Source organism: Babylonia areolata, chromosome 33 (assembly GCF_041734735.1).
Source record: "Babylonia areolata isolate BAREFJ2019XMU chromosome 33, ASM4173473v1, whole genome shotgun sequence".
Classification (NCBI taxonomy): domain Eukaryota; kingdom Metazoa; phylum Mollusca; class Gastropoda; order Neogastropoda; family Buccinidae; genus Babylonia; species Babylonia areolata.
The window spans coordinates 1,268,788-1,289,468 of record NC_134908.1 but is presented as its reverse complement, the minus strand read 5'-3'; the positions used below and the strand labels follow the sequence as shown (position 1 = coordinate 1,289,468).

The following is a 20,681-nucleotide window of genomic DNA, read 5'->3' as shown; positions in this document are numbered from 1 at the left end:
GTGAATGTTGACAAAGAATACCACAATTCTGACGACGGAAGCTAAAGGTTGGGTCATTCAGACACCCACTGGACATCCGAGGGGTCTGTGTAGAGGAGAAGAGAGGACTGGCCGTACTGAGTGAGTTAACGTAAAGATAGGATGCATCACTGTCATGGTCAGCCTTGACTTCAGGAAGCCATTATGAATCGTCAGTGGGCGCAGTAGCCGAGTGGTTAAGGCGTTGGACTTTCAATCCGAGGGTCCCGGGTTCGAATCACGGTGGCGGCGCCTGGTGGGTAAAGGGTGGAGATTTTTACAATCTCCCAGGTCAACATATGTGCAGACCTGCTAGTGCCTGAACCCCCTTCGTGTGTATATGCAAGCAGAAGATCAAATACGCACGTTAAAGATCCTGTAATCCATGTCAGCGTTCGGTGGGTTATGGAAACAAGAACATACCCAGCATGCACACCCCCGAAAACGGAGTATGGCTGCCTACATGGCGGGGTAAAAACGGTCATACACGTAAAAGCCCACTCGTGTGCATACCAGTGAACGCAGAAGAAGAAGAAGAAGAAGAATCGTTAGCATCTGTTGGTGTCGCTGGTGATGACAGGGGGTAGTTATAAGTCTTTTTGCTGATTTATATTTCAGCACTGTGCAGACACGTCGACGTGTCTGTGTTTGTATATTATTATTCCCCCCCCCCCCCCCCGCCCCCCCTGTCGTTTCAGGCCAGCAAAGAGTGGCGTGTGGTGACGGAATTCCTGGAGCGTCTGTCCAGAAAGGAGGTCACTGCCAACTCTTGCTCCAGTGGTCTGGTGGAGATTGATGAAGGTGTGTGTGTGACATGTCACTGTCTTCATGTTGGGTGTGTGTGACATGTCACTGTCTTCATGTTGGGTGTGTGTGACATGTCACTGTCTTCATGATAGGTGTGTGTGACATGTCACTGTCTTCATGTTAGGTGTGTGTGACATGTCACTGTCTTTATGATAGGTGTGTGTGACATGTCATGATAGGTGTGTGTGACATGTCACTGTCTTCATGATAGGTGTGTGTGACATGTCATGACAGGTGTGTGTGACATGTCACTGTCTTCATGTTGGGTGTGTGTGACATGTCACTGTCTTCATGATAGGTGTGTGACATGTCACTGTCTTCATGATAGGTGTGTGTGACATGTCATGAAAGGTGTGTGTGACATGTCACTGTCTTCATGATAGGTGTGTGTGACATGTCATGACAGGTGTGTGTGACATGTCACGGTCTTCATGTTGGGTGTGTGTGACATGTCACTGTCTTCATGATAGGTGTGTGTGACATGTCACTGTCTTCATGATAGGTGTGTGTGACATGTCATGATAGGTGTGTGTGACATGTCACGGTCTTCATGATGGGTGTGTGTGACATGTCATGATAGGTGTGTGTGACATGTCACTGTCTTCATGATAGGTGTGTGTGACATGTCACTGTCTTCATGATAGGTGTGTGTGACATGTCACGGTCTTCATGATGGGTGTGTGTGACATGTCATGATAGGTGTGTGTGACATGTCACTGTCTTCATGACAGGTGTGTGTGACATGTCACTGTCTTCATGTTGGGTGTGTGTGACATGTCACTGTCTTCATGATAGGTGTGTGACATGTCACTGTCTTCATGATAGGTGTGTGTGACATGTCATGATAGGTGTGTGTGTGTGACATGTCACGGTCTTCATGATAGGTGTGTGTGACATGTCATGATAGGTGTGTGTGACATGTCACTGTCTTCATGATAGGTGTGTGTGACATGTCACTGTCTTCATGATAGGTGTGTGTGACATGTCACTGTCTTCATGATAGGTGTGTGTGACATGTCACTGTCTTCATGATAGGTGTGTGTGACATGTCACTGTCTTCATGATAGGTGTGTGTGTGACATGTCACTGTATTCATGTTGGGTGTGTGACATGTCACTGTCTTCATGATAGGTGTGTGTGTGACATGTCACTGTATTCATGTTGGGTGTGTGACATGTCACTGTCTTCATGTTGGGTGTGTGACATGTCACTGTCTTCATGATAGGTGTGTGTGACATGTCACTGTCTTCATGTTGGGTGTGTGTGACATGTCACTGTCTTCATGATAGGTGTGTGTGACATGTCACTGTCTTTATGATAGGTGTGTGTGACATGTCACTGTCTTCATGTTGGGTGTGTGTGACATGTCACTGTCTTCATGTTGGGTGTGTGTGACATGTCACTGTCTTCATGTTAGGTGTGTGTGACACGTCAACGTCTTCATGATAGGTGTGTGTGACACGTCACTGTCTTCATGATAGGTGTGTGTGACATGTCACTGTCTTCATGATATATGTTTTTGTTGAGAAGTGTCTGGATGAAAAGCCATGGTTAAGATGGTAACAGGTTAAATGTTGGACAGTTACAACACCTATGACTGGAGTATGAGTTGTTTGGATACCATTGAAAGGCAGATTTAATGTGCAGCACAAACCATCGCAATGTTTCAACATATCTACAAAAATTCTTTCTGAAAACGAACAGACAATATAACTTGTAGCAGCTTACAAAGTTTACACAACCGTTGTCTGATTGCGTTAAGTCAAATTTCAATTTGAAAGAAAACCCTGAAATTGGAGTTTACCAAAAATCGCTGTTTGTGTGGAGTGTGTGTTACCTTTTTATCAAAGTGATGATGAAGACAGGGAAGGTTTGAAACTTTGATCTAGATCTATGTTAGTGGAGTGATGGCCTAGAGGTAACGCGTCTGCCTTGGAAGCGAGAGAATCTGAGTGTGCTGGTTCGAATCACGGTTCAGCCGCCGATATTTTCTCCCCCTCCACTAGACCTTGAGTGGTGGTCTGGACGCTAGTCATTCGGATGAGACGATAAACCGAGGTTCAGTGTGCAGCGTGCATTTAGCGCACGTAAAAGAACCCACGGCAACAAAAGGGTTGTTCCTGGCAAAATTCTGTAGAAAAATCCACTTCGATAAGAAAAACAAATAAAACTACACGTAGGAAAAAATACAAAAAAATGGGTGGCGCTGTAGTGCAGCGACGCGCTCTCCCTGGGGAGAGCAGCCTGAATTTCACACAGAGAAATCTGATGTGATAAAAAGAAATACAAATACAAATACAAATACAAATGTTATGATTGTGAAACAGTGAAATGTAGATCAGTGTGGAGTTTATCCTCAGTCAACCTCCAAAGAAGACGATGCTTCACTCGTTCAGGGAAGAAGAATGAAACTCATCCAGCATTTTGCTCTGCATCGTTTTTCAGATGTTCTGCAGCAGGTGGGACGACCTCGACCTCTCAACTTTGACCCCAACCTGCACAAAATCCTGAACTCTGAACTGAAGCATCTGTACACCGCACTCACGCGAGCGCGCGTGAACGTGTGGATTTTCGACCAGGACTCGGACAAGCGAGCGTCGATGTTTGAGTACTTCAAGGCACGCAAGCTGGTGAAGTTTGTGTCCATGAAAGGGGGCGGCGATGACACAGGTGAGGGGTTTCCTTCGTTTTGATTGGACGTTTGTACAGTGTGCATTTTTCATAATAATTAGTATTTTAATTACACATGCTTAACTGTGACCCGCTAGTGCAGACTCCGGCAGGGGTCTGATTCCTGTCATGTGCAAACTACTATCCGCCTATGCAGAGAAAATGAAAGTAGCTACGACCAATAACCTCCTGAAGTAGGTTACCTCCCCTTTGCATCCCTGACTAGCGCCTCTTTTTCCGGCAGCCATCTTGACTCCTGCGCCTGTGCTTTGCACACGGCTAAGTTTTTTATTTTTATTTTCTGTGTGTCTATCGATTCTTTGGCGCTCTCGTTTTGTGTTTGATGATGAATCACAACAGGTCACAAAACTACTTGGCCCGATTGGGCGATCGAGCTCATGTTAAGGCGCGATCAGAATTGACCGGCGGACACAGTGAATACTTATAAAAATCATGACACTTATTTTCAAAAATTAAAATACAAAACTCATTTCATAATAATTAGCATTTATATAGCCCTGAATCTTGTGCAGAGACAAATCAAAGTGCTTTCACACCAGTCATTCACACGCATGTTTTGTGCAGTGTGCATTTTTCATAACAATTAGCATTTATATAGCCCTGAATCTTGTGCAGAGACAAATCAAAGCACTTTCACACCAGTCATTCACTTGCATGTTTTGTGTAGTCGTAATAATATTCTTATAGCGCTGAATCTTGTGCATAGACAAAGCGCTTTCACAACAGTCATTCACTCACATGCATGACTCTAAACTTGAAAAACTGAAGACTAAAGTAGAGGAAGGGGAGGCTATCTTGGGAAAAGGTGGGTTTGATTGTATCCCCTGTCCAGAGTGCAGATCCCACTGGGTTCGCTTTCATGACTTGGTCTGCATCTGTGTTTGATCTGCTGTGGAGTGGAGTTAACATTGTGATTCCTGATTTAATACGCAAAGGCCAAAAGGCCATGGGATGTCCATATAAGGCAAGGTTTGGTTACTTTCTCTGTCAAAAGTTGTGCGGATCGTTTAGCTTACATGCTTTTTGACACACTCAAAAAAATTAAAAGGAATATTAACGTGTAGCGTGTACATAATGAGTAGCGTGTGTACACACTGTTGACCAGGCGTGTCGCAGTCGATGTTCGCTGAGAAGTCTAGCCCTGAAGAGTGGGAAAAGCACTGGACACGTGTTGTGTGTATACTGTTGTCCAGGCTTATCAGATTCTTAACGTGTAGCGTGTACATAATGTGTAGCGTGTGTACACACTGTTGTCCAGGCGTGTCGCAGTCGATGTTCGCCGAGAAGTCCAGCCCTGAAGAGTGGGAGAAGCACTGGACACGTGTCGTGTGTATACTGTTGTCCAGGCTTATCGGATTCTTAACGTGTAGTGTGTACACACGGTTTTGCAGGCATGTCGCAGTTCTTAACGTGTAGCGTGTATACACTGTCATGCAGGCGTGTCACAGTAGCTCTTCAGTGAGAAATCCAACAGGGAGGAATGGGAATAGCACTTTTGTTCAGATGTGTCACAGTGTTGCACGTGTAGTGTGTGTACACCATGGTCCAGACATGTCACAGTCCTTAACATTTTGTGTGTATACCATCATCCAGACATGTTGCAATATTAACGTGTAGCGTGTACATAATGTGTAGCGTGTGTACACACTGTTGTCCAGGCGTGTCGCAGTCGATGTTCGCCGAGAAGTCCATGCCTGAAGAGTGGGAGAAGCGTGGGGATGAAATCATGCAGCGATCGCTGTACGATGTGGCCGCAAAGTGCTACAGCATGGCCGGAGCCACGCACAAACGCGACATCGCCGTCGCCCACCAGAGGGCGCTGAAGGCCTCGCAGCTGCGCGCGCAGCCCCGGCAGATGCGTGACGAGTTCCTGAAGGCGGCGCTGATGTTCCTGGAGTGTCACCGCGACCTGGAGAAGCTGTCGGAGAACTTGGCTCTGCGCTACAACCTGGTGATGAAGGCTGGCCGCTGCCTGCAGAATGCCCGGGAACACCACCTGGCCGCCCTCGTCTTTGAGAAAAACGGGCAGGTGGGCATTGGCTTTATTTACATAATGTATGTGAATATAGTATATATATATATATAATTTGCATATTATAATATAATAGCGTTATAGTGGAGTGATGGCCTAGAGGTAACGCGTCCGCCTAGGAAGCGAGAGAATCTGAGCGCGCTGGTTCGAATCACGGCTCAGCCGCCAATATTTTCTCCCCCTCCACTGGGCCTTGAGTGGTGGTCTGGACGCTAGTCATTTGGATGTGATGATAAACCGAGGTCCCGTGTGCAGCATGCACTTAGCGCACGTAAAAGAACCCACTGCAACAAAAGGGTTCCTGGCAAAATTCTGTAGAAAAATCCACTTGGATAGGAAAAGCAAATAAAACTGCACGCAGGAAAAAATACAAAAAAATGGGTGGTGGTGTAGTGACGCTCTCTCCCTGGGGAGAGCAGCCCGAATTTCACACAGAGAAATCTGTTGTGATAAAAAGAAATACAATACAAATACAAATAATTGAAATACGACAAGCTACATATTATAGCGTAATCAAAATATGATGAATTATATATTGTAATGTAATTGGAATATGATAATTCCCATATTATAACGTAGATTGAAATATGATAATTTTTATATTATGACGTAATTGGAATATAATAATTTACGTATTATAACAATTGAAATATGATAATTCTTAGATTTTAACTTAATTGAAATATGATGATTTACATTTTATGATGTTATTGGACTACAATAATTCAGACATGATGTAATTGATTTACAATAATGTAGACATTATAACGTAATTGATGTACAGTAATGTAAACAGAACATAATTGAAATACAATACTGTATATCATACTGATGGTGTGCAGTTTTTAGGCAAGATATAAACATATAAACATAATAGTTGATACATTGCAACACAGCACTGACAGTATGTAGTTTTGAAGCCAGATTTAAATGTAATAATTGATGTTTCAGCACATTACCTAGGGCGTGTAATTTTGAGGCCAGATTTAAACATGATAATTGATACATTACATTTTTCCGACGATGTGTATTTTTGAGGCCAGATTGAACTACAACAGTGTAGACATTTCAGCACAATACTGACGACGTGTGGTTCTGAGGCAAGATATAGATGTCATGATTGATACCTAATTACATTACAACAAAACACTGACAGCCTGTGGTTTTGAGGCCAGATTTACAATAATAACTGATACACTACAACACCACACTTCCGGCGTGTAGGCCTTATATTGAACTACAGAGCTACAGTCATGTAGACATAACACCACACTTCCGGCGTGTAGGCCTCATATTGAACTACAGAGCTACAGTAATGTAGACATAACAGCACACTGCCGGCATGTAGGCCTCATATTGAACTACAGAACTACAGTCATGTAGACATAACAGCACACTGCTGGCGTGTAGGCCTCATATTGAACTACAGAACTACAGTCATGTAGACATAACAGCACGCTGACGTCGTGTGTTCAGCCGGAGGTGGCGGGGCCCCTGTTCCTGCGTGCACGCAAGTGGCTGGCGGCCAGTCAGTGCTTCGAACACGTCGACAACTTTGGCCGCGCCCTCAAGATCCTGGATGAACAGGAGCTGTACGACCAGGCTATTGACTGCCTTCAGCGTTATAAGATCCGCAAACAGGTCTCTGTGTGTGAGAGAGTGTGTGTGGGGGTGGGTTTTTTGGGGGGGGGGGGTGTTACAGGAACTGTAAGACCAGGCTGTTGACTGCCTTCAGCGTTATAAGATCCGCAAACAGGTGTGTTTGTGTGTGGGGCGTCGGAGATGTACGACCAGTTATTGATTGCCTTCAGTGCTATAACATCTGCAAGCGGGTCTGTGTGTGAGAGAGTGTGTGTGGGGAGGGGTTGGGGGGGGTGGGGGTGGGGTTACAGGAACTGTAAGACCAGGCTGTTGACTGCCTTCAGCGCTATAACATCCGCAAACAGGTCTGTGTGAGGGGTGTGTGTGGTGGCGGGGTGTGAGGGGTGTGTAGGAGCTGAAAGTACCAGGCTGTTGACTGCCTTCAGCGCTATAACATCCGCAAACAGGTCTTGGGGGGGTGTTGGGGAGGGGAGGGGGGGCGTAGGGAGACATGGGAGGGTGTGGGGGGGTGTAGGAGATTTATGACCAGGCTATTGATTGTCTTCAGCGCTGTAACATCCGCAAGCAGGTCTGTGTGGGGTGCATGTGTGTAGGGGGTGGGGGTGTAGGAGCCGTACGATCTGGACATTGATTGTCTTAGCGCTGTAACATCCAAGAACATTGATTGTCTTAGCGCTATAACATCCAAGAACAGGTCTGTGTGGGGTGTGTGTGTGTACGGGGGGTGGGGGTGTAGGAGCTGTACGATCAGGCCATTGATGGTCTCAGCGCTATAACATCTGCAAGCAGGTCTGTAACGGGTGCATGTGTGTATGGGGGGTGGGGAGGGGGTGTGTGTGTAGGAGCTGTACGACCAGGCTATTGATTACCTTCAGCCCTGTAATATCTGCAAGCAGGTCTGTGTGTGTGGTGTGTGTGTGTGGTGTGTGGTGGGGTGGGGTGTAGGAGTTGTTTGACCAAGCCATCGACTGCCTTCAGCGCTTTAACATCCGCAAGCAGGTCTCTGTGTGCTGCCCAAGGGGCTGGTAGACCAATTATTACAATTTTTTGTATTTTTTTTTTATATATTAATATTAAAAAAAAAAAAAATTATCATCATCATTCCTATCATTCCATATCCTGATCCCCCCTCCCAGGACTTTGAGAGGAAGGGCGTGGCGCTGCCCAAGGCCCTGTTGGAGCATCGCCCTGAGGGCTCCTTCACCATCGCCAGCCTGAGCTACAAGGCGGCCAAGTTCTACCACCGCTACGGGGAGACGCAAAAGATGCTGGCCGCCATCGAGAGGCTGCCCAACAAGGAGGACCAGGTCAAGTTCCTCCAGAAGCACGGCTTCCTGCAGGAGGCTGCTCTGCTCATGAGGACTGATGGTGAGGGATTCGGGGGTTGTGCATTTTTTTTTTTTTTTTTTTTTTTCAACAATTTTTTAATTCCCCATCTTCTTCTGCGTTCGTGGGCTGCAATTCCCACGTTCACTCGCATGTACACGAGTGGGTTTTTACGTGCATGACCGTTTTTACCCTGCCATGTAGGCAGCCATACTCCGTATGCACTATAGTAAAACATCTTAATAAATACATAAATAAATAAATAAAATAAATAAACATTTCTTGAGACAATGCGGATAAATTATGTGACGGATGTCTTCACATTCTTTTTAAAGAAATGCTATATCAATGTATTACTGATGATTTTTTTTTTTTTTTAGCCTCAATTCATTTTTTTTTTTTTAAACTATGCAGCTCATTTTTTCCAACAAAGTGAGTCGTATTTATAGATTCTGAACAAGCAAGGCAATATAAGGTTTAACAAAACAAAAATGTAGGCCATAAAAATCATAATCTGCAAAACGAAGAAGACATGGAGGTGGACACATCATTTGACAACTTGCACAGCTCAACGTGAGCACGTGAAAATGGAGAGTTACGGCTCTGATGAGACACACAACCCTGACACGAATACCTTGACCTTCACAAAGAAACGTGTGTGAACTCACATAAAACTGTTGTCATTTTGCTTGCGATGCGCCTTGCTTCAAGACATACATCGTGTAGATGTATTAACTCAGTACGGCCAGTCCTCTCTTCTCCTCTACACAGACCCCTCGGATGTCCAGTGGGTGTCTGAATGACCCAACCTTCAGCTTCCGTCATCAGAATTGTGGTATTCTTTGTCAACATTCACGTCTTCAGTATAAGAGCCTTCCACTTGCAATATTTTGATGATGGTAATTGGGGTGAAACGCTGTTAACGTCGTCTCTTTCGCTGTTCGTATGGAAAGAGTCAAAGCATTGTTATGCGTTGTTGTTGTGGTTGTGAGCCGTCTGGTGGTGGAGATGATTGGAGACATGAGTCACATATGCCTGTTTGCAGCCGACAGTACAAGATGTGTGTTGCAAGTCCTTTTGCGGTGGAAGTGATTGAAAATAGGTGTCGCTAGCTGCCTTTTTGTGACAGGAATGATTGAAAATAGGTGTCGCTAGCTGCCTTTTTGTGACAGGAATGATTGAAAATAGGTGTCGCAGGCTGCCTTTTTGTGGTGGATATGATTGAAAATAGGTGTCGCTAGCTGCCTTTTTGTGACAGGAATGATTGAAAATAGGTGTCACTAGCTGCCTTTTTGTGACAGGAATGATTGAAAATAGGTGTCACTAGCTGCCTTTTTGTGACAGGAATGATTGAAAATAGGTGTCACTAGCTGCCTTTTTGTGACAGGAATGATTGAAAATAGGTGTCGCTAACTGCCTTTTTGTGACAGGAATGATTGAAAATAGGTGTCACTAGCTGCCTTTTTGTGACAGGAATGATTGAAAATAGGTGTCGCTAGCTGCCTTTTTGTGACAGGAATGATTGAAAATAGGTGTCGCTAGCTGCCTTTTTGTGACAGGAATGATTGAAAATAGGTGTCGCAGGCTGCCTTTTTGTGGCGGAAATGATTGAAGTTATGTGTCGTAAGCTTGTTTGTAGGAGAAGTGATTGAAGATATGTTTCAAGAATTGTGTATTTGTGCTTGTACGGCAGTTATTTATTTAACAGTGAGGTGTAGCTAAGGCCCTCGACAAACCCTCCACGTTTTGTATCCAGGCTCGGGCACGGCATACCAGAGTGGACAGTAACAGTGTGTTCAGTAGATGATGGCCTGACTCTCAGTGGCAGGCCACATCAGGGAGGGAGCATGCTTAATGATGATGACGATGATGGCGACATTGATGATGATGATAATGATGACGACGATGACAGTGATGACAACATTGATGACGATGACGTGTATCCTCTGTGTCCGGCCACATCAGGGAACGTGGAGGCAGCATGCATAATAATAATGATGATGATGGTGATGATAATGACAATGATGATGATAATGATGAATACAGCAACGTCCCTCTGTTGTTGGGCAACATCGGGGAGGCAGCACACATGATGATGATGATGATGGTAATGGTGATTATGATGGTGATGGTGATGATGATGTGCCAGGCCACATCAGAGAGGCAGCACGCATGATGCGATGATGATGACAGTGATGATGATGATGGTGATGATGATGATGTGTCAGGCCACATCGGGGAGGCAGCACGCATGATGATGACGATGGCAATGATGACAGTGATGATGATGATGATGATGACAATGATGATGTCAGTGACGATGATGATGATGATGATGATGACGTGTCAGGCCACGTTGGGGAGGCAGCACGCATGATGATAATGATGACGATGATGATGATGACGATGGCAATGATGACAGTGATGATGATGATGATGACAATGATGATGATGATGACAGTGATGATGATAATGATGACGATGATGATGATGATGACGTGTCAGGCCACATCGGGGAGGCAGCACGCATGATGCTGCACAACGGCCAGGCTGACCGGGCGGTGAGGATCGCGGAGGAGGGGACGGACGCCGCCCTCAGGGCCCAGTGCTACCTGTTCAAAGCACAGCAGCTCCTGGACTCCGCCGCCAGACGTCGCGCCAAACAGGAAGCACCCAAGGGGCAGGAGGAGAGAACTCCCGTGGTGTGTGTGTGTTGTGTGTTGTGTGTGTTGTGTGTGTGTGTGTGTGTGTGATTGTTGTGTGGTGTTGTGTTTTGTTGTGGGTCGTAATGTGTGTGTGTGTGTGTGTGTGTGATTGTTGTGTGGTGTTTTGTTGTGGGTCGTAATGTGTGTGTGTGTGTGTGAGTGATTGTTGTGTGGTGTTGTTTTGTTGTGGGTCGTAATGTGTGTGTGTGTGTGAGTGATTGTTGTGTGGTGGTGTTTTGTTGTGGGTCGTAATGTGTGTGTGTGTGTGAGTGATTGTTGTGTGGTGTTGTTTTGTTGTGGGTTGTAATGTGTGTGTGTGTGTGAGTGATTGTTGTGTGGTGTTGTTTTGTTGTGGGTTGTAATGTGTGTGTGTGTGTGAGTGTTTGTTGTGTGGTGTTGTTTTGTTGTGGGTCGTAATGTGTGTGTGTGTGTGTGATTGTTGTGTGGTGTTTTGTTGTGGGTTGTAATGTGTGTGTGTGGTGAGTTTTGTGATGTGTTGTGTGGTGTTTTGTTGTGGGTTGTAATGTGTGTGTGTGTGTGATTGTTGTGTGGTGTTTTGTTGTGGGTTGTAATGTGTGTGTGTGTGTGTGTGTGTGTGGTGAGTTTTGTGATGTGTGGTGTTGTTTTGTTGTGGGTTGTAATGTGTGTGTGTTGTGAGTTTTGTGATGTGTTGTGTGTTGTTTTGTTGTGGGTTGTAATGTGTGTGTGTGTGTGATTGTTGTGTGGTGTTGTTTTGTTGTGGGTTGTAATGTGTGTGTGTGTGTGTGTGTGATTGTTGTGTGGTGTTGTTTTGTTGTGGGTCGTAATGTGTGTGTGTGTGATTGTTGTGTTGTGTGGTGTTTTGTTGTGGGTCGTAATGTGTGTGTGTGTGTGTGTGGTGAGTTTTGTGTTGTGTGTCATGGTGTGTGTATGTGAATTATGAGTTTTGTGATGTGTGTGATTGTGTTTTTGTGTGTAGATTGGGCCTCGCCCATCTGCCAAGCCCTACACTTTGTGGGGATAATTCATTGAATTAACTTCCTTTTTTTTTTTTTAAACATTATATGTTGTACTTGTTTTTTACAGGTTAGGGACAGTGGTGACACAGGAAGCAGTGTGGATGCGACCTCTGACAAACAGGTAAACACTGACCTACAGGTAAACAGTAAACACTGACCTACAGGTAAACACTGTCGCCACTGACCTACAGGTAAACATTGACCTACAGGTAAACACTGTAAACACTGACCTACAGGTAAACACTGGTAAACATTGACCTACAGGTAAACACTGGTAAACATTGACCTACAGGTAAACACTGACCTACAGGTAAACACTGACCTACAGGTAAACACTGACCTACAGGTCAGCACTGTCCTACAGGTAAACACTGACCTAAGGTAAACACTGACCTACAGGTCAGCACTGTCCTACAGGTCAGCACTGTCCTACAGGTAAACACTGGTAAACACTGTCCTACAGGTCAGCACTGTCCTACAGGTAAACACTGGTAAACACTGACCTACAGGTCAGCACTGTCCTACAGGTAAACACTGGTAAACACTGACCTACAGGTCAGCACTGTCCTACAGGTAAACACTGGTAAACACTGACCTACAGGTAAACACTGACCTAAGGTAAACACTGACCTACAGGTCAGCACTGTCCTACAGGTCAGCACTGTCCTACAGGTAAACACTGGTAAACACTGACCTACAGGTAAACACTGACCTACAGGTAAACACTGGTAAACACTGACCTACAGGTCAGCACTGTCCTACAGGTAAACACTGGTAAACACTGTCCTACAGGTCAGCACTGTCCTACAGGTAAACACTGGTAAACACTGACCTACAGGTAAACACTGACCTACAGGTAAACACTGTCCTACAGGTAAACACTGTCCTACAGGTAAACACTGACCTATAGGGAAACACTGGTAAACACTGACCTATAGGGAAACACTGGTAAACATTGACCTACAGGTAAACACTGGTAAACATTGACCTACAGGTAAACACTGGTAAACATTGACCTACAGGTAAACACTGACCTACAGGTAAACACTGACCTACAGGTCAGCACTGTCCTACAGGTCAGCACTGTCCTACAGGTAAACACTGACCTACAGGTAAACACTGACCTACAAGTAAACGCTGTCCTACAGGTAAACACTGACCTACAAGTAAACGCTGTCCTACAGGTAAACACTGACCTACAGGTAAACACTGACCTACAAGTAAACGCTGTCCTACAGGTAAACACTGACCTACAGGTAAACACTGACCTACAAGTAAACGCTGTCCTACAGGTAAACACTGACCTACAAGTAAACACTGACCTACAGGTAAACACTGACCTACAGGTAAACACTGACCTACAGGTAAACACTGGTAAACACTGACCTACAGGTAAACACTGGTAAACACTGACCTACAGGTAAACACTGACCTACAGGTAAACACTGACCTACAGGTAAACACTGGTAAACACTGACCTACAGGTAAACACTGACCTACAGGTAAACACTGACCTACAGGTAAACACTGGTAAACACTGACCTACAGGTAAACACTGGTAAACACTGACCTACAGGTAAACACTGACCTACAGGTAAACACTGACCTACAGGTAAACACTGACCTACAGGTAAACACTGACCTACAGGTAAACACTGACCTACAGTGTCCCTGACCTACAACAGTAAAACTGATTGTAAACCATGCCTCACAAAATAGATAGCTTTACAGAGAGTGATCATGAAATCATTTTGATGATCCTTTCTGCGAGCGCCTGCAGGGGTGGTTGTGCATTCCATTAAAAAAGACACGCGGCACTGGATTTTTGTTTTTTTTTCCCTTCTTGTCTGTGTCATTTGTGTTCTGTCATATTGATTTTGATTATTTTCTTATTTTGATAAGGATGGGGGAGGTCCATTTAGATGTGGGACAACTTGACAAGGCTGTACTCTCATGATATATCCCAGCATCAACAAGGCTGAGAGATGCAGACACCTGCAGTGTTGGGCAGGAAATTGGAGCCACGCACCCTAAGACACACGTAAAAGAACCCACGGCAACAAAAGGGTTGTCCCTGGTGAAATTCTGTAGAAAAATCCACTTCAGTAGGAAAGCAAAAGAATAAAATTGCAGACAGAAAATTTGAAAAAAAAAAGAAAAAAGGGTGGCGTGCTCTCAGTGAAGCGACGCACTGTCCCTGGGGAGAGCAGCCCAAATCTCACACAGAGAAATCTGTTGTGACAAAAAGAGTAATACAATACAGTACAGTGTAATAGAATACAATGCAACAGAAAATGCAATAGAATACCGTGCAAGTGGAGTGATGGCCTAAGTGGAGTGATGGCCTAGAGGTAACACGTCCGCCTAGGAAGCGAGAGAATCTGAGCTCGTTGCTTCGAATCACGGCTCAGCCGCCGATATTTTCTCCCCCTCCACAAGACCTTGAGTGGTGGTCTGGACGCTAGTCATTCGGATGAGACGATAAACCGAGGTCCCGTGTGCAGCATGCACTTAGCGCACGTAAAAGACCCCATGGCAACAAAAGGGTTGTTCCTGGCAGAATTCTGTAGAAAAATCCACTTCATTAGGAAAAACAAATAAAATTGCATGCAGGAAATCTGTTGGGATAAAATGAAATACAAATACAAATACAATGCAATACAATGCAGTAGAATACAACACAACACAGTAGAATACAATACAGTACAATACAATACAATACAATACAATCGGAACAAAACACACTACAATACAATACAAACAAAGTGATTTTCAAAAGACGGCGCCAGCCAGCGGTACAAAGGGGAGGTTACCTACTTCCGGGAGGTTATCGGCCGTAGTTACTTTCGTTTTCTCCGCATAGGCGGGTAGTAGTTTGCACAGGACAGGAATGTCAGACCCCTGCCGGAGTCTGCACTAGTGGGTCACGGTTAATTATGTTATTTAAACGTAATTTTAGGTAGAAAATTTCCTTTTTTTCCCCTGTGCATTTCAGAAGAAAGCCCCGAACAGCAAGAAAGCCTCGCAGACCAAGGGAGGGAAGAAGGACGGGGAGTTGTCTTCCGACGATGAGGACAACGGCAGCTCTGCTGACGACAACCAGCAGCAGGTAGAGAGCAGTGATCATGGTTCTGGTCTTGGCTCCCGTGATAAGAAACTGTAGGGAAAGGTGGGCAGTGCAGGGTGTTCAGAGAAGAAGCCCCCCTCAGTCCAGCGTTCGGGGCCTTAAGGCCAGGATGGATGGAGTCTCCTGTCGGTCCGATGGATGAGCAAGCAGGCTTATCTGTCGGTGTGTGTCCTTATATGGGAGAAGAGGCCACTCTCTCTACCATGTAGGCAGCCATACTCCATTTTCGGAGGTGTGCATGCTGGGTATGTTCTTGTTTCCATATCCCTCCGAACGCTGACATGGATTACAGGATCTTTAACGTGCATATTTTTTCTTCTGTGTGCGTATACTAATGAAGGGGGTTTAGGAACTAGCAGATCTGAACATGTGTTGACCAGAAACCTGGACCTGCGAGTGTCTGTGCATTTGTGCGTGTGCGAGTGCATGTTGCAAGGATGTGTCTTTTAGAGGGCATCATAGCGGGAGGTGTGAGTGCATGTTGCAAGGATGTGTCTTTTAGAGGGCATCATAGCGGGAGGTGTGAGTGCATGTTGCAAGGATGTGTCTTTTAGAGAGCGTCATGGTGGGAGGTGTGAGTGCATGTTGCAAGGATGTGTCTTTTAGAGAGCGTCATGGTGGGAGGTGTGAGTGCATGTTGCAAGGATGTGTCTTTTAGAGAGCGTCATGGTGGGAGGTGTGAGTGCATGTTGCAAGGATGTGTCTTTTAGAGAGCGTCATGGTGGGAGGTGTGAGTGCATGTTGCAAGGATGTGTCTTTTAGAGAGCGTCATGGTGGGAGGGTGGTTGTTAGTCGTTCAGTGGAGGTACTGTGCATGAGTGTATTGTGGCACATGTATCTGTGTGTGGGTGGGGGGTGGGGGTGGGGGTGGGGGGTGGTACTGAGGAGGGAGTGGTGAGAAGGGGGGGAACAAGATGTGAAGCATTTTGAGCAGTATTTCTGGAAAAACATGCTATGTAAATGTCTGTAATTATTATTATTATTATTATTATTATTGTTGTTGTTGTTGTTATCATTAAAGCAAAACAAAAAAAAACCAAACAAAAAAAAGATAGGTGCACAGAGACAACAATGGCATGAATCATTTCACTTTCACTTTCAAGAAGGCATTGAAGCCAGCAGTAACAGTGACATTGATCATTTCACTTTCACTTTCAAGAAGGCATTGAAGCGAGCAGTAACAGTGACATTGATCATTTCACTTTCACTTTCAAGAAGGCATTGAAGCCAGCAGTAACAGTGACATTGATCATTTCACTTTCACTTTCAAGAAGGCATTGAAGCGAGCAGTAACAGTGACATTGATCATTTCACTTTCACTTTCAAGAAGGCATTGAAGCCAGCAGTAACAGTGACATTGATCATTTCACTTTCACTTTCAAGAAGGCATTGAAGCCAGCAGTAACAGTGACATTGATCATTTCACTTTCACTTGCGTTGAAGCCAGCAGTAACAGTGACATTGATCATTTCACTTTCACTTGCGTTGAAGCCAGCAGTAACAGTGACATTGATCATTTCACTTTCACTCGCATTGAAGTGAGCAGACTTACCCGTATACATACCACCCCGACATTTGCAAGAAAAAAACACCCCAAAAAACTGTCTGTATTGTACTGTGTGTGTGTTGTACAGTATTGAACTGTCCTGTAATCATCTTGTACTGTGTTCAGCCCTGATATGGATGGCCTCCGTGGTCGGCTGGGCTAGAAACAACATGATTTGATTTATGTTGGACTGTGTTGAGGTGCAGTGTCGTTTGCACAGGCAGTGGAGCTGCTGGAGCGTGCTAGGCAGCAGTATGACATGTGCAAGGACTTCAGTGGGATGGGGGAGTGCGAGTTGTGGCTGGCATCGCTGAACCACGACAAGATCCTCCTGGACACGGCCTTCAGCAACTTTGGGACCGCTCAGCCCGTGGCTAACACCGCGGGCATGTTGGAGTGCGTGGAGGTTGGTGGTTCGACTCTCTGGGGTGTGGGGTTGGATGGGGTGTGGTGTGCTGTGGTGTTTTTGGCCTGTGTTTTGTGTGTTGTAATGTGGTTTTTTTTTTGCTATGCTGTGTTTTGTTGTGCAATGTTGTGCTGTGTTGTTTTGTGCTGTGGTGGTGTTTTGTGCTGTGCTGTGTTGTATTGTGTTGTTTTGTCCTATGTTGTTTTGTGTTGTTTTGTGCTATGCTGTGTTGTGTTGTTTTGTCCTATGTTGTCTTGTGTTGTGTTGTGCTATGCTGTGTTGTATTGGGTTGTTTTGTCCTATGTTGTCTTGTGTTGTGTTGTGCTGTGCTGTGTTGTATTGTGTTGTTTTGTCCTATGTTCTTTTGTGTTGTTTTGTGCTATGCTGTGTTGTATTGGGTTGTTTTGTCCTGTGTTGTTTTTTGTGTTGTGTTGTGCTATGCTGTGTTGTGTTGTTTTATCCTGTGTTGTTTTGTGTTGTGTACAGTACAAAACAATGCACTACACCTTAACACAATACAACATTATACAGGACAGCCCAATTCTGTACAGCACACAACACAATACAGTTCAATAAAACACAGCACAACTCAGTACAGTGCAGTACAGTATTATACAATGCAGTGCAGAGCAATACCATATAGTACACTATACTACACTACAATACAATGCCACACAGTACAGTACAGTACAGTATTATACAATACAGTGCAGAGCAATACCATATAGTACACTATACTACACTACAATACAATGCCACACAGTACAGTACAGTACAGTACAGTATTATACAATACAGTGCAGAGCAATACCATATAGTACACTATACTACACTACAATACAATGCCACACAGTACAGTACAGTACAGTATTATACAATGCAGTGCAGAGCAATACCATATAGTACACTATACTACACTACAATACAATGCCACACAGTACAGTACAGTACAGTACAGTATTATACAATACAGTGCAGAGCAATACCATATAGTACACTATACTACACTACAATACAATTCCACACAGTACAGTACAGTACAGTATTATACAATACAGTGCAGTGCAGTACCATATAGTACACTATACTACACTACAATACAATGCCACACAGTACAGTACAGTACAGTATTATACAATGCAGTGCAGAGCAATACCATATAGTACACTATACTACACTACAATACAATGCCACACAGTACAGTACAGTACAGTACAGTACAGTATTATACAATACAGTGCAGAGCAATACCATATAGTACACTATACTACACTACAATACAATGCCACACAGTACAGTACAGTACAGTACAGTATTATACAATGCAGTGCAGAGCAATACCATATAGTACACTATACTACACTACAATACAATGCCACACAGTACAGTACAGTACAGTATTATACAATGCAGTGCAGAGCAATACCATATAGTACACTATACTACACTACAATACAATGCCACACAGTACAGTACAGTACAGTATTATACAATGCAGTGCAGAGCAATACCATATAGTACACTATACTACACTACAATACAATGCCACACAGTACAGTACAGTACAGTACAGTATTATACAATGTAGTGCAGAGCAATACCATATAGTACACTATACTACACTATAATACAATGCCACACAGTACAGTACAGTACAGTACAGTACAGTATTATACAATGTAGTGCAGAGCAATACCATATAGTACACTATACTACACTACAATACAATGCCACACAGTACAGTACAGTACAGTATTATACAATGCAGTGCAGAGCAATACCATATAGTACACTATACTACACTACAATACAATGCCACACAGTACAGTACAGTACAGTACAGTATTATACAATGCAGTGCAGAGCAATACCATATAGTACACTATACTACACTACAATACAATGCCACACAGTACAGTACAGTACAGTACAGTATTATACAATGCAGTGCAGAGCAATACCATATAGTACACTATACTACACTACACTACAATACAATGCCACACAGTACAGTACAGTACAGTGCAGTATTATACAATGCAGTGCAGAGCAATACCATATAGTACACTATACTACACTACAATACAATGCCACACAGTACAGTACAGTACAGTATTATACAATACAGTGCAGAGCAATACAATATAGTACACTATACTACACTACAATACAATGCCACACAGTACAGTACAGTACAGTACAGTATTATACAATACAGTGCAGAGCAATACCATATAGTACACTATACTACACTATAATACAATGCCACACAGTACAGTACAGTATTATACAATGCAATGCAGAGCAATACCATATAGTACACTATACTACACTACAATACAATGCCACACAGTACAGTACAGTACAGTATTATACAATGCAGTGCAGAGCAATACAATATAGTACACTATACTACACTACACTACAATACAATGCCACACAACACAGTACATTACAATACAGTACAATAGAATTAAATACAGTACAACACAACACAGTGCACTACGCTTCAATACAATACAATACAATACAATACAATACAATACATTGCAGTACAATACAGTACAAAACAATACAATACATAACACAAGATAGTACAACACAACAAACAACACAACACAGTTCTACACAATGCACAGTACATCTAAACACTGTACAACAACAACATACAAAACAGTACATCACCACACCACACCACACCACCACCACACCCAACACCCAACACCTCACACCTCACACCACAAACACGCCTGCTGTATTTCCACAGGCGCTGCACAGAATGGTGGAGTCAGACAACCTGGACTTCAGCAGCTGTGGGCGTCTGATCTGGGGCGTGGAGAAAGTGTTCAGCGTGGTACACGTGCTCCTGGTGTCCACCACGGCGGAGGACAAGAATCGATACCACCTGTTTCTGTCCTACTATGGCCTGGAGCGGTCCGGGGAAGGGAAGCTGGTCTTCTTTCCCAAGCTGAAGCCCCGCTTTGTGCGCATGATCGGCAAGAAGCAGGTCTTCGCCAACAAGGTGAGGTGTTTGTGTGGGTTGGGTTGGGTTGGGTTGTATTGTGGGTTGTGTTGTGTTGTGTTGTGTGTTGTATTGTGGGTTGTGTTGTGGGTTGGGTTGGGTTGTGTTGTGGGTTGGGTTGTGTTGTGTTGTGTGTTGTATTGTGGGTTGTGTTGTGTTGTGTGTTGTATTGTGGGTTGTGTTGTGTTGTGGGTTGGGTTGTGTTGTGGGTTGGGTTGGGTTGTGCTGGGTTGGGTTGGATTCTTGGTTGTGTTGTGGGTTGTGTTGTGGGTTGGGTTGTGTTGTGTTGTGTGTTGTATTGTGGGTTGTGTTGTGGGTTGGGTTGGGTTGTGTTGTGGGTTGGGTTGTGTTGTGTTGTGTGTTGTATTGTGGGTTGTGTTGTGTTGTGGGTTGGGTTGTGT

At 44.3% G+C, this 20,681-nt stretch overlaps 1 protein-coding gene and 1 non-coding gene across 7 annotated transcripts in view; both read left to right on the top strand.

Annotated features, from left to right (window-relative positions):
• Positions 1-20,681, top strand: part of LOC143277178 (TPR and ankyrin repeat-containing protein 1-like) — a 118,356-nt gene that overhangs the window by 64,485 nt on the left and 33,190 nt on the right. For all 6 annotated transcript variants that reach the window (XM_076581942.1, XM_076581943.1, XM_076581944.1 and 3 more), the window contains 10 exons: positions 717-819; positions 3,271-3,495; positions 5,175-5,545; positions 7,025-7,189; positions 8,287-8,518; positions 10,982-11,178; positions 12,247-12,300; positions 15,175-15,288; positions 17,073-17,258; positions 20,026-20,280. In XM_076581942.1, coding sequence (XP_076438057.1) covers positions 717-819; positions 3,271-3,495; positions 5,175-5,545; positions 7,025-7,189; positions 8,287-8,518; positions 10,982-11,178; positions 12,247-12,300; positions 15,175-15,288; positions 17,073-17,258; positions 20,026-20,280 — 1,902 coding nt within the window. The remainder of the gene's footprint in view (positions 1-716; positions 820-3,270; positions 3,496-5,174; positions 5,546-7,024; positions 7,190-8,286; positions 8,519-10,981; positions 11,179-12,246; positions 12,301-15,174; positions 15,289-17,072; positions 17,259-20,025; positions 20,281-20,681) is intronic.
• Trnae-uuc (transfer RNA glutamic acid (anticodon UUC)) lies at positions 198-273 on the top strand. Its single transcript has one exon. It is a non-coding gene; the product is annotated as a tRNA-Glu (tRNA).